This window comes from Gasterosteus aculeatus, chromosome 2 (genome assembly GCF_964276395.1).
Source record: "Gasterosteus aculeatus chromosome 2, fGasAcu3.hap1.1, whole genome shotgun sequence".
Lineage (NCBI taxonomy): Eukaryota > Metazoa > Chordata > Actinopteri > Perciformes > Gasterosteidae > Gasterosteus > Gasterosteus aculeatus.
In genome coordinates this window covers 9,515,445-9,529,031 of record NC_135689.1, presented here as the reverse complement: position 1 = coordinate 9,529,031, position 13,587 = coordinate 9,515,445, and the positions used below count along the sequence as shown (strand labels likewise).

Sequence of the window (13,587 nt, the reverse complement as noted above, 5' to 3'; positions counted from 1 at the left end):
CTAAGGTAGCTTGGGTTGACATGTAATGTCAGTTATGTTTTACTTGTGGTGTTTTTTTCCTGTGAACTGTCTCTGGCTCATCGGAGGTTTCATGATTAAAGGTGTTGCGGAAACGCATCTGTGAAACGCCTACTTGCGAACTCTCCGTCCTAAATGTTTTAGTACTAATTTATTCTCACTTGTCAGTCAACATGATGCGTATTCCTTTGTTTGCAAAGTGTTACAGTTCTCTGAACAAGATTTTTTGAACCCTCCTCCGAGCGGATACATGAATATGTGCAACCATAAAGGATGTGGTTGCGTGAGATGAGGAAGAAAGCGAAGAGGAAGGAGTGCAGTGAGCGATTGTCGAGTTCCCTGCACATCGCTCGCTGTGTTCCTGGCCGAAGAGGCCAGTGACACTTTGGATTATATACAGCCCTCTATGCTAAAGTGTTTCTGTGAGGATGCGTTGACGACGACGACGAAGGCAATATGGAAGTAGATGAGACCGGTGAGACATGGACTTCCTGGTATGGTACTTTTTTTTTTAAGTTTTTTTTTTTTTTTTAATATATTTAGATGGAGAGTTGCCCGTTTCTAACTTCTATTACTAAAGCAATCAGACGGGACACAACCAATAGTAAACGATACCTCAAGTTGGTATACATTTGTCATGGTAAAGTTTCTAAATCATGTAATCACTGTAAATCTTGATCTTGAAAAATGTTTCCATAGTAGAGTATCATGCTGCTGGGATTCATTTACTATTAATATGACTGAGGCTTTTTTATTTTTTTTTAAGCGCTGCAATGTTGGAGACTCACTCCATCCCCTGTGACCATGCTGGGGTAAATCACTCAATTTACCTAATTTATTTTCCCCCTCTCATATTGCATGGTGATTTCACCTAAATGCCAAACTCAAATCTCATTTACATTTCTGCTCTTTAGAAGAAGAGAAAACAGGACCCTGAACCTGTGGTGAGAATCATAGAGGTGAGTGATTTCTACACTCGGTTGCAGTGGCTCTGTCACCTTGCCATCTGCTTGTCTCTTAAACAGCGGAAGTTCTAGTCAGCCTTACCTTTGAGACCACAATGCTGAGTGCAGCAAGAAACGTGAAGCCGATGCACAAACCTCTGAATGTTCTCTGTATGACGAGTCACATTTTCCACTGCTTTGTATTCATCATGTGTGCCATGAACACAAAAATGCACATTAACTGCAGTTATGCAATGTGTCTCGCTCAGATTGTACTACACTGAATCTTCAGCTGATGTGGTTACTGTGGAAAAAACTGGCAGACATCTTGTATTGAAATGGCTTTTTACTACAGAAGCAGAGTTTAAACCTCCTTCCTCTTTGAAAGATTCACACAGGAAATGAGAGCTCTGCACTATGCAAGAGCTCAACCCCCCCCCCACCACCACGACATCTGTCTTTCCTGAACTCTCGTCTGTCAAGCTCACCTAAGGCTTATTCTTCTGTGTGACCGATTTGATTTTAATCAGGATGATGAAGAGGAAGATGAGGAGGGTGAGATGATGTCCGACCACATGAGGGATTCAGAGGTGAGTAGTTTGTTTTTTTGTGTTTTTTTTCCCCTCAGGTGCCAGATACGCATTAATTGGTTTGAAATCTTAACGTCTTTTTGCCGTTTCATTTTAGGAGCCCAGTAACAAAAGGGTCAAACCCGTGGCAAAGTCCAACAGCCTAACCGGCGTCCTCACCCCGGTGAAGACCCCCGCTCTGAAACGCATCGGACAGTCTATTTCGGTAACAACGCGCACAACAACACACCCGCATGTCTGTCGTTAAGCAAAACTAACATCCGGTGACTTTCCACTGCTCTGCCCCTTTTTCCCCCCCGACAGCGGTCGATAAGTTTTCGCACGGAGGCGCGACCTTTGCCCCCGGCTCCCCTGCGCTCTCGATCTAAGGCCTCGTCGTATCCCCGCCGGCGCAACAGCCAGTGCTGGAGTGACACGGTGGAGAGTCACGACCTCACTGTAAAGGAGATCAAACGGCAGGAGGTACGAGCGGCAGCCAGGGATGTAACTTTCAGATTACTGTAATATGATTTTTCAGGTGGGGGGGGGAGGAGGGGTCACTGGGTCAAGCTTTGCAACTTGTTGGCAGTGCGGGTGGGGTTCACGGGAAGCAGCTCCGCATTACGCGAGCGTTATGAAAGAGGATGTGAGCTGGCACTCATGCTTCAACTTCCTGAATTGAACAACCAGCTGCGAGAGCGCACGCCGTCCTCCTGCGTTTGTCGATGGCCGGTTTGCACGGGCGTCTCATCCACGTGTTCCCGTTGATTCCACAGGTGATCTACGAGCTGACTCAGGGCGAGAGACAACTCATTGACGACCTCAGTCTGGTCAAGAAGGTACTTTTCATCCAACAATAATACCTGAACCCGGCTGTTATATACTGGTACTCATTCTTCTCACCTCTCTGTGTGCTACCAGGTTTACTATGAGCCCATGCTGAAGCTGGAGATCATGACAAAGCCAGAGCTTGGACAGATCTTCGGTACACTGGACTCTCTCATTCCTCTACATCAAGGTATATCAACCTACTCGTGTCCAGAGCATGGATAAGGAAAGTAGGGCAGAGTGAAAAATACTTCTAATGTTTGGATGAATTTTGACGTTTTACACTCAATGTGTCCGGACTCTTGCATTTCAAATCTGAAACTAATCAAAATAATAGTCAAAGGTTGTTCTTTGCATCCATAATTGGTTTCCCTTGCTAAACATATAATGGGACCTCAGTTCATTACACTGAACATCAATGATTACATCAGCTTCCGCCATACGGTGACATAACGAGTGAGTGAGTTATCTGGTGATGCATTTTTTCTTACTAAAGGAGGTTGAATTCGGTCAATTTGATATTCATTTGTCACTCAGCTGAAGTAACACCGTTTTTCACGAGACATGAATAAATAGGAATTCAACAGTGTTGTTTTAAATTTTTTAACATCAGATCTCCTGGGTCGTCTCGAGCGGCTGCGGGGATCGGGGAAGACGATCGGCCAGGTGGGGCCTACTCTGATGAACTGGGTGAGTTAGAAACCCAAGAACTGAGAGAAAGTCGCACAAACCGCATTCACTCTCTACAGTTCCTGTATTTACTATTTTGTTCCGCTCTTATTCAGAGTCTCAGAGTTCGTCCCTTCTCCTAACTGTCCGCCTGTCTTTCTCGCTGCAGTTCCCTTGCCTGGAGGCCTACGTTACGTACTGCCGTAACCAGGTGGGGGCCAAAGCCCTGCTCGACCAGAAAAAGCACGAGAAAAAGGTTGAGCACTTCCTTCGTTTGTGCCAGGAGTCCTCGTTCAGCAGGAAACTGGACCTGTGGAACTTCCTGGATCTCCCTCGAAGCCGTTTGGTCAAATACCCCCTGCTGTTGAAGGAGATACAGAAGTGCACGCCTCCAGAGCACCCGGACGAGGACACGCTGCCCGATGCTGTGAGTCGCTCTCCTCGTGTTCACCGCCTTGCTCTCCACATTGCCAGTGTATCCCGGATGTGAGCTGCTTGTAGAACAGTGTAAAATACCCAGTAAAACGTATGTACCTGTGTGTTGCTACTCATTTGTTCAAAAAAGAGAATGTTAAATTCAGCAGAAATGTTTGGTGTGAGTTGTATCGGAACCAGAACCCAACAAAGTTCCTTCATCGCCAAAACCACCCATAAAAACCCCCCCCATTAATTTTGTGTAATACTTTGTTCTGCTCAGTTGGAGCTGGTGCAGAGCATCGTGGCTGAGGTGAACAAGAATACGGGCGAGGCGGAGTGTCAGTTCTACAGGCAGGGCCTCGTGTATCTCGAGGACGGTCAGAGACTACAGGAGATCCAGCTGTCGCGCTTCCTGTACTGCCACGGAGAGCTCAAGAACAACAAGGGCCAGGTAGCGGCTCTCTTCTCGTGTTTTGCTGCTCTAAAGATGGCCGTCGGCTCTCCAGAACTTCTTCTGTTGATGCATTTTTATCTTGACTGAAAATGTCAGAGCATCTGAAAGGGGATGCGTCCAAATACTTACAGGGCTTTGCTCTTTCTGGTTAGGATTTCTTTTTAAACGAGCCTCTTATTGACCCCCTAACTCTAAAGGGCACTTTGTATCATCATCTTGTGTAGTAACCCTGCCACTTTCTAAATGTGTGCGTGTCCTTCGTCAGCGGCTGCATGTATTCCTGTTTGAGCTGGCCCTGGTACTGACGAGGCCGGGGGAGGACAGAGACAGAGGTCAGGTGTTCCATGTGTACAGACAACCTCTGCCCAACGCCTTGTTAAACCTGGAGGAGATCCCAGATGGGGAGCCCGGGGGAGGGGGCACCTTCAGGGGAGCCTTCACTGGAGGAAGTGATAAAGGTAACGGACTCTCATGACAAATACACGTAGTCAGCAAACAGTCGGCGTCATTAATGAATGACGTCCAAAAGTGTTAATTAACATTCTGTCCAACTAAATAATGAATGGTTTCAGCGCCACAGTAATGTGTTCGTACTCTGCTTTGGATGTATTTATACCTTTTGTATATACAGGGTTAAAGAATGTTGAATTTAGGCTTCAACTAGATCAATAGAAAGCCGCCTCCTCAATTTCCTTCCTTGTTTCTCTCCATTCCGTCCCAGTGAAAAACTGTTTCCGCGTGAGCAGCAGAGGGCGCTCCAAATTTCACCCGTACAGCCTGCAGGCCAACGACTCCTTTAGCAGGCAGCAGTGGATCACCTGTCTGCGCCAGGCCATCGTCCAGTCCAGGGACAGGACGGCTCAGACCAGCCAGTCGCAGCTCTCCCTCCACGCTGATCCCGCCGTGTATCACATAGCTCAGCTCAGCCTCAGCTCGGACACAGAAATGGCCGACCACACCTGCCGCTGACATCCGAGTGATGAGCGGGGGAGGTGAACTGCACACCGAGACGGGGGAGAGAACGAAATGTAGACTGTGAAAGATGGTTGTGCTTAGACGCGCACACATATTCCCCTACGTGGGTTTTGGTGTGTTCATGCATGTGTTGTGATTGTGGGTTTGTTGTGTATAGCTTGAAAACAGTATTACAGAATGTGGATTTACGATGTAAAATGTTACCAATGTTTTTTTTAATAAAGTGATATATAGATGTTTGGGGTACTTATTGCAAATGCACCAAAGTCTAAGAATAGCAAACAAGATCTTCAAAGAAAAGATTAGTCATGATTATCCCTCCCTCCCCTCTTACACCGTTGACAGGGGGGGGAGAGAGAGAGAGAGAGGTAGACTTTCAGTTTCATCCTACCGACACACAGTGAAACAGTAGACGTCCCCTAATGCATTTTTAACAGCTCAGCAGGGGATGGGAACAGTTTGGTTGGGACAGTTTGTTCATAGATAGAGTGACCCGAGTGATCAGGTGAGTCCAAACTGCTCTGTTTATTTGCTAATGCTGGAACATTCATTATGAATTATTTGCAAACTAACGATTGACGTCTTTACCCTTCGGAAACTGCAGTGAGAGTATCAGTTTGGCTTTGATAACCGCTTGTGCGATTCTGCATGTTACTAGTAATTTACTTCTCATTTACAGTCAGTTATTTAAGGTCTTAAGTATGTCTTTGTTTTCGTAAATGTGTACCCTGAAGCTGGTATCTTAAAATCTACATTGATTGTGCTGTCTGTCGGACCCTGACTCCCCCAGCTGACATTACAGTGATATTATCAGAGGAAATTGTCAACTCGACCTAAACAAGAGCTCGATTTACCTTTTGACATGAGGCTCATTTACAAATGGTTATTTTGCCCCTCAGTTGTTAAAGACATACCTCATAATTTGCCCTTAAAAAAAACACGTTAACCACCATCACATTCTGCTCACTTTGTCCACTGCACTTTTTTAATGCAACCTTCCCAGTCTACGGTGAAAACCACCTGACATTCATTTCTTTGGGAAGCCCCCCCCCCCCCCCCCATTTGTCCCATTAAGAGTGGAAGACACTACTGAGGCATGCCAGGGGACAGCGGCGTCAACACTGAGGGCTCTTGTGAGGCCTTGTGTCGAACCCTGGTTTCCCAGAATGGCCTCCAGAGAGAGACGGCCGACATCTCCCAGTCCGTCCTCTACACCTCGCTGATGGGTTTGCTGCTGGTGGCCGACGACAAGGTGGGCAAAACGCGCGCAATCCTTGAATGTATGTCAAAAAAAAGAAAAAAAAACTGTGCACTCTGATGTTGTGGAAAGTTAGTTTTTAACGTGGAATTTACGGCTGAGGGATTGTGTAGAGTGAGTAATGAAGAGTACGCATGCACGTGTTTAAGCACCTCTCAGCAGTCCTTGGTCTCTAATTGGATGAACGCTCCAGGCTGAACTCCTTTTAGCCTCTTGTTATGCTAACGAGATAAGAAGGTGCAATCTGCTGCAGCAATGCTATGCACAGATAGATCGCACGGACCTTCTTCCAGGGGCCAAATATTAGTCTGTATTCCTGTAAATGGCACTGGTCAGCAGTTTGGGTCAGCAGTTTTACTGGAGTTGCCTTTGTTTTCTAGAAAGAGCATCTCTCCCTAGGAAGTGGGAGGGTTGGCCTTAGAAACATTGGAAACACAGTAAGTGTTAAATTATAAAGAATGACCTTTAATGAAATACTTTCACCAGATTTTTTTTCACATGCACACTTTCTGCTACACTTTGTCTCAAATAGTGTTTCCTGAACGCAGTCGTCCAGTGTTTGTCTCACACGCGCAGCCTACGGGACTATTGCCTCCTCATGTCCTACAAGGATGAGAAGTTCTCCAAAGAGGAGGCTAAGCTCATGGCAGGTGGGTTCCTCTCACCAACTGTTCCTTCCTCCCTGTTATGTTTTCATCTTCCTCATTGTGTCCCGTGTTTCTGCGCCAGCTTTCTCTCAGGTGCTGTCAGGCCTTTGGGATGTGAACGACGGGGACGCGGTCGTAAACCCGCAGCGGTTTTACAGTGTTTTTAAGGAAGCGGTACCTCACTTCAGTGGATACAGGTGAGAATGCAGATGATTTATCATTTTTCCTTCCAGGTCAACTGCATATTTCCACAACTGTTTTCAAGGACAAGAGAGGAACTGCTATTTTGTCTTTGTCCCAGTCAGCAGGACGCGCAGGAGTTCCTCAGGTTCCTGTTGGACAAGCTGCACACGGAAATCAACCGCAGACCCTACGTTCGACGAACAGAGAAGGAGCCGCAACAGAAATTTGCCAGATTTAGGTGCGTGCTTTCAATGCGTGAAGCAACTTTCAATGTGCGTCATGTGACCTTATCTCTCGTTCCCCTCATCTCCTGTTCCTCCTTAGGATTTCAGAAGAAGCCGCTGCCATGTGGAAGAAGCACTTGGAGAGAGATGACAGCGGGATAGACGGTGAGATGCTCTGCATTATGAACCCAATGAAGGCAGCACCACTGATAACCCCCCCCCCACCCTCCCCATCGTTCTCACAGACCTGTTCTCAGGCCAGCTGAGGAGCTCGCTGCATTGCTCAGTGTGCTCGCACTACTCCAACACATTCGATGTGTTCTGTGATCTATCGCTGCCCATCCCCAAGAGGAGCTCTGCCGGGGGGGTCACGCTGAGGGAGTGCCTGGAGCTCTTCTCTCAGGAGGAGAAACTGGACAAGGAAAACTCACCTGTGAGTTGACACCGAATGTCCGACACCCCTTGGGTTACAACGCAATCGACCACGAGTCAATGGCATCTGTTGAACAGTGTAAACATCATGGCGAAGAATGAATACAGCAATAGAGCACCAGTACATAAGTGTCAAGGGAGCGAGGAGGCCAAAGAGCCTGTTGAGTGTAAATACAAAACATGTAATCAATCAAATATTGTTATGAACACCAGACAAGGCCAGAAAAAGCAAGTGGGAGGAAAAGTAATAAGTGTGACAAAAACTAGAGGAAAAAGTTATCATTTGTATGTAATGAAGTAAAACACAACACGTGTGTCTGCTCAATATATTTAAATGAATGTTTGTTTCTGGATTTGTGTTTCAGATGTGCGAGAGGTGTAACAGGCATACAGAGTGCACCAAGCGGCTTTCCATCCAGAGGTTTCCCCAGGTTATAGTGATCCGTATCCTTGACAAAAAAAACAATAAGAATTGACCTTAGAGCAGTTGTTGTGTCAGAAGCTATGATGCTTAACATTCTTGTTCAGATCTGAACCGCTTTACAACGTCACGGTGGTCCATCAGTAAAAGCACCGTGTATGTGTCCTTCCCGCTTGCTGACCTGGACCTTGGACGCTATGGGCCCGTCGACTGTGGTAAAGAAAGAATTCACCCTTTTAAAATAATCAACCAATAACAATACAATGTCAGTCAAAAACAGTGGCATGTATTCAACAGTTCGTCCACAGCTAATTTGCTACTCTTTGGTTTGACCGTTTTCTCATTTAAAAAAAAAAAAAGTGACAGATTTCTTGTAACTAGTAGATTTTTCCTTGAATTGTACAAGTAAAACACAAAACACAAGTCATGAAGAATTGAAGAAGTAAGTCATTAGGTCTAATGTGTGTTTCCCCCCCCCCCGCCCCCCCACACAGGCCCCATTCTGTACAATTTATATGCGATATGTAACCACGCTGGGACGGTGAACATGGGCCACTACACAGCCTGCTGTTCAGACCAAAATGGCTGGTGCTTCTACAATGACTCATGGTGAGGCTTCCCTTGCACCCACATCTTCGTCTTTAATAAGAAACGGAACGTACCGAAGACTGCTACTTATAAAAACCCACTTTGTCCCTTTTGAGAAACAAGAAGCCATAAGTTCAAACCTCAAACCGTTTCTAATTATTACTCTCCATCTTCCCAACCACAGTGTGTCTCCGGTCTCTGAGCACCAGCTTCAGACCAATCAAGCATACGTGCTGTTCTACCAGCGCAGCAACAGCACCACCGCAGTCAGGAAATAAGACTTGAGACTGGCTGAGCCAAGCAGCCAATCAGGATCGTTACTGCCAGTGACCGTAGGAACAAATAGAAGCAGCAGTGCTGTAACTCTTGAATTTATGAACCGCTCAATCGCAGTGAGCATTGCCTTCAAATAATCTCTGAAGAAGACCAGAGCAAAGCCGCGCTCTCTTTGAAAGGGCCACGAAGAGGCGATCTTCCCTCTGGGATGGTGGAGATGCTTTCGGAGAGTCTCAGTGACAGAGCTGAGACAGCTGGGACAGTGGACGCAGCCTTAAGAGTCTCTATGCCGTGCTCCTCGGGCAGGAGTGAGCGGTGTACATGAGGCTGAGCTCTTTATGTAAGATGATTGTGATTTGTAAAGACACATTGGGTGGAATAGATATTAGGCGGCATATGATGACTCAAATGTGACATATAGTATTTCATTTTACGCAACAATTTTGTGAAATTGTACAGTACGTTTACTCTATGTAAATATCTCTCGCCAATTCTATAGCTATGCTTTCATTGTGTTTTATTGTTAATCTCCCTGCACATGGAGTTGAAACCTAAAAATTGGTTATATTTTTCCTCTATCTGAATTTAAATTTCTATGGAGATATTTGATTTTGTATATATATATAAATAACAAAAAACACAGTAACCTACTGCATTATTGATATTTGAATGCTTGAATAAAAAAAATCAGAAGTGAACTTTTCATGCAGTTGATATTGTTACTAATTTGTCACTCATTTGTTGATACGTATTATGTAGAATCGTAAACTGTCACACTTTATGTAGAATACTTGTCTGCCGCAGCCGACGGACTAATGACGTCGTCTCGCACATGCGTATTACAAGTGGGCGGAGCTTTCCAGTCGGCCAGGAAGAGGAGAAAGGCGGACACAGAACGTCAAGCGGTAATCTCACTCGACAATACCCTTTAAACTTCATGCCGGTTAACGTTTGAGTCACAGAAGTACCACACAGGTGCCTCGTATGGTGCGGTTGTAATTACCAACAGAATATATTGAATGACAGCGTTAAAAACCCCGGGAAACACCGTTAGCTTTGTTGCTAGCTACTATTAGCTGGTTTGACAGGCCCCATCTAACGTTACGCCGCACAGCCTGTCAGGCAGGAGGTGTGGGAACCGCTCTACCTTCAAGGAAGCCTTCCTGTTTGCCACCAGGAGACAAACACCTTCAGTTATCTTGCTTTTTTTTAAAAACGTTCTGATCGCTGTTGACCTGCTCCTAACATGACGTGCAGTCCGGGGAGAACTGGTGAAGGACGGGAAAGCTTTGCAACGGCCCCCGTGAAGTTGTAACAGTCGAATAGTCCCGTTCACCCTCTTACTTCACGTTACGGTTGATACAATTACGTTTGGGTGTGATTATTAGTGGAGAGCAAACAGAGAGCTGCCGCACCCTGGTGTGTTAGTTCATGCTGGAGTCTCCTCTTCCCCCCCAGATGGCAGCCATCAGGAAGAAGTTGGTGATCGTCGGGGACGGTGCGTGCGGGAAGACCTGTCTGCTCATCGTCTTCAGCAAGGACCAGTTCCCGGAGGTCTACGTGCCCACCGTGTTCGAGAACTACGTGGCAGACATCGAGGTGGACGGAAAACAGGTGAGACTCATGTAAAGTGCTAATACGAGGCTCTGCAGAGCCCGAAGGGGTCATGCACACACACAATGATGAATAGCCTAATAATCCCCCCCCCCCCAAAAAAAAACAATTGGGAAATATCAGCACTGGTTTGACTTTTCATTGAAAGAATCTTCCTATTTTTTCCAGCATAGTTGATCCCCCTCTACACTGTCTTTAATTAAAGTTGAAAAATACGTTAGAATGGTTAGACTCAGTTGTGTAACTTCCATTAAGTGGTAATCTTGTAACTTAAATGCTTGGTTAGCTCTATTTTGATATCCATCATATTTATTTATCTGCCCTACATGTGTGTCTGTTTTCTCAGGTAGAGCTCGCGCTTTGGGACACAGCAGGTCAGGAGGACTATGACCGACTGAGGCCTCTCTCCTACCCCGACACTGACGTTATTCTCATGTGCTTCTCTGTAGACAGCCCTGACAGTTTAGGTATTGGCAACAATCACACCACTACGTGTCAAACACTTTGTGATTGTGATCTATGTCTCTTAATTCCTGCGTTCTTTCTCTCTACTCGCTGTAGAGAATATTCCGGAAAAGTGGACCCCTGAAGTGAAACACTTCTGTCCAAATGTTCCCATTATTCTGGTGGGCAATAAAAAAGATCTGCGCAACGATGACCACACCAGACGAGAGCTCGCCAAAATGAAACAGGTTGGGTTTTTTTCTTTTTCTTCAAATATGAGGGATTCTGCATCTTGGCTTTCTTGATTTAAACAGGAAAAAATAACATCAACCTAAAACAAGGTGTTGTTTATCTGGTTTTTATCAAAAAGCCTAATGTGGTATAATGACTTTAAAGTAAAAATGTAGACCGTCTCTCTCGACATTTGTCTCCAGGAGCCGGTTAAATTCGAAGATGGCAAAGAGATGGCAAACCGCATCAGTGCCTACGGCTACCAGGAGTGTTCTGCCAAGACCAAAGATGGTGTGAGGGAAGTCTTTGAGATGGCAACTCGGGCAGCACTGCAGGCCAAGAAACGTGGCAGGAAGACCAACTGCGCTCTGTTATAGGCTCTGGGAGAAGAGGGAGCTGCCGTCAAGCACAGATAGAAAGGGAGAAAATTGGGCAGGGACCGAAAACGTTGTGCTGTTGCTCAATTTCTTATCAACCATTTATCCTCAACAAAAGTAAAGCAGGTCTTAAATTATTTGATAGGCTCCCTACGCCTTCCTCGGCCTATATATTGGATTTTGTGCCATTTTGCTCTCTTATCAAAAACAACCTTCAGATCCAAAAGCAGGTGGGGAGGGACGGTTTGAAGTTGAGTCGATGTAAACGTAGTTGAAATGTGCTATGATGGGAACTAAAGAGAAAGGGTCCTTACCAGGCCAAAGATCATGGGGACATCAGAGAGAGACGCATACGGGAAAAAATACATTAATATGGAATTGGTTTTTAATTAAGACTTTGTCAATGTGGATTTTACACAGTATCGCCTACATGTAGTGCCTTGAGAGCAGCGGCCAAGAAGAGTAAGTTGTGGGTTTGAAATTGAAATTACTAAACTAGGGTATTATTTTGTAATTTGTAGTCTCCACACATCACATTTGAGACCCTCCGCCCCCCCAACCAACACACACACCTCGCCCGCCCGCCTCTGTCATTGGCTATGCTCAATCAGGCCCATATTCTGACTCAGGCGCTGTCCAGAGGTATGCCTGAACTAGATTGTATGATACATTTTCCCATACCTTATTACTTACCTGTACTTTAGAGAGCGTGTGTGTGTGTGTGTGTGTGTGTGTGTGTGTGTGTGTGTGTGTGTGTGTGTGTGTGTGTGTGTGTGTGTGTGTGTGTGTGTGTGTGTGTGTGTGTGTGTGTGTGTGTGTGTGTGTGTGTGTGTGTGTGTGTGTGTGTGTGTGTGTGTGTGTGTGTGTGTGTGTGTGTGCGTGCGTGCGCGTGCGCAACTGTATGGTGGTTTGCTTTCTCCAGTGCAGTTCTGCATGCGGTGAATGTGTGTACATTTTTTGTGGGTGTGTATTAACATGCGTGTCTATGTACTGTATGCACGGTAAGGTCTTGTGCGTTACTGACCGAACTCTTTGTTTCCATGCCAAAGTTACCCGCGGTGGCCACATTTCGTGACACAGTTGGGTAATGGAATTAACAGCTACTCGAGTGACGTAGAAACTTTGGCTTTACTGAAAGGCATTGTATATCTAGAGGCACAATCAGGTTAAACATATGACTTATTAGGACCTTTCTTGTGTGTACCGGAGATTCATTTGATTTTGTTAATCAGTGGGTCAAATCCTGAGTGATGTAGTTGATGAGTTGAATATTCTTTCAGATAGATGATACATTGTGTTATTACCATAATGTCTACCATGTACTGTATGTCTTACACAGCTTTGTAAGTACATGTTAATGTGTTTCAAGTTTGCCTTTTACTCTACTATTCCCATCCCTTCTTCAATGATATTGTCATTATTGTACTATAACTTTTTATTGTTGTCTCTAATTTTCTTAGTATATTTTAAATAGTTTACTTTATCCTGCTGTTATGATCAGCTTATGTCAGTTTAATGATAAATTGTAACCATTAGTTAATTGAAGTTAATGCTTTGGGTGCAAGGCTAAAATAGTTTTGGAGATGGGCCTTTTTTTGTATTGTGACCTATTACGGTTTTTCTTTACGGATTCTTTTCCCCAAATAAAGCTGATAATAGGTTTTTCTTTTGTATGGTATTTAAGAACTTTCTATTTATTCAATAATCTCATATTTCTTGCATTAATTAACTTTTCTGACAACTTGTGACCCCTGATGTTTTTGTATCAATAAATGCCACGCAGTGTGTTAGGAATGGTCGGGCCACTGGTTTAGAGTTGGCTCAGAGCCGTTTAATTAGAGTCACGTCAACTCCGTTCACTGCAAAAGGATCCATTTCTATTAATTCTTTTTTTTAAGCAATGGAGGCTCAATGAGCTCTGCAATAGTTCCTATGAGTTAGCAGCGTTTATAATAGTAGCGCCATATGGATGCATTATAATGGACGTTTACTCTTATACTCTCAATACTTTTTTTTTA

At 45.0% G+C, this 13,587-nt stretch overlaps 3 protein-coding genes across 5 annotated transcripts; all 3 read left to right on the top strand.

Moving 5' to 3' along the window:
• Positions 1 to 32: 32 nt before the first annotated feature.
• On the top strand, positions 33 to 5,109 carry arhgef3l (Rho guanine nucleotide exchange factor (GEF) 3, like). 2 transcript variants are annotated; one of them, XM_040192841.2, is made up of 13 exons: positions 33 to 512; positions 785 to 830; positions 933 to 977; positions 1,493 to 1,552; positions 1,650 to 1,757; positions 1,856 to 2,014; positions 2,308 to 2,370; positions 2,453 to 2,549; positions 2,973 to 3,049; positions 3,198 to 3,455; positions 3,726 to 3,896; positions 4,165 to 4,357; positions 4,621 to 5,109. In XM_040192841.2, the coding sequence occupies exons 1-13, from the start codon at positions 475 to 477 to the stop codon at positions 4,866 to 4,868; spliced, it is 1,563 nt and encodes a 520-aa protein (XP_040048775.1). In that variant the 5' UTR covers positions 33 to 474; the 3' UTR covers positions 4,869 to 5,109. The 2 variants fall into 2 exon arrangements, with proteins under 2 accessions (XP_040048775.1, XP_040048776.1); XM_040192842.2 differs by having other exon boundaries at positions 128 to 512; positions 936 to 977.
• usp21 (ubiquitin specific peptidase 21) lies at positions 4,681 to 9,243 on the top strand. 2 transcript variants are annotated; one of them, XM_040192844.2, is made up of 12 exons: positions 5,242 to 5,379; positions 5,950 to 6,126; positions 6,513 to 6,569; positions 6,665 to 6,782; positions 6,862 to 6,976; positions 7,081 to 7,200; positions 7,287 to 7,351; positions 7,432 to 7,619; positions 7,984 to 8,062; positions 8,147 to 8,254; positions 8,534 to 8,648; positions 8,812 to 9,243. In XM_040192844.2, exons 2-12 carry the CDS (start codon positions 5,971 to 5,973, stop codon positions 8,903 to 8,905), a joined length of 1,215 nt encoding a protein of 404 aa, XP_040048778.2. In that variant the 5' UTR covers positions 5,242 to 5,379; positions 5,950 to 5,970; the 3' UTR covers positions 8,906 to 9,243. The 2 variants fall into 2 exon arrangements, with proteins under 2 accessions (XP_040048777.2, XP_040048778.2); XM_040192843.2 differs by having other exon boundaries at positions 4,681 to 6,126.
• On the top strand, positions 9,118 to 13,231 carry LOC120829067 (rho-related GTP-binding protein RhoA-C). The gene is made up of 6 exons (XM_040192848.2): positions 9,118 to 9,243; positions 9,708 to 9,808; positions 10,362 to 10,517; positions 10,864 to 10,984; positions 11,079 to 11,209; positions 11,396 to 13,231. Exons 1-6 carry the CDS (start codon positions 9,225 to 9,227, stop codon positions 11,567 to 11,569), a joined length of 702 nt encoding a protein of 233 aa, XP_040048782.2. The 5' UTR covers positions 9,118 to 9,224; the 3' UTR covers positions 11,570 to 13,231.
• The last annotated feature ends 356 nt before the right edge of the window (positions 13,232 to 13,587 follow it).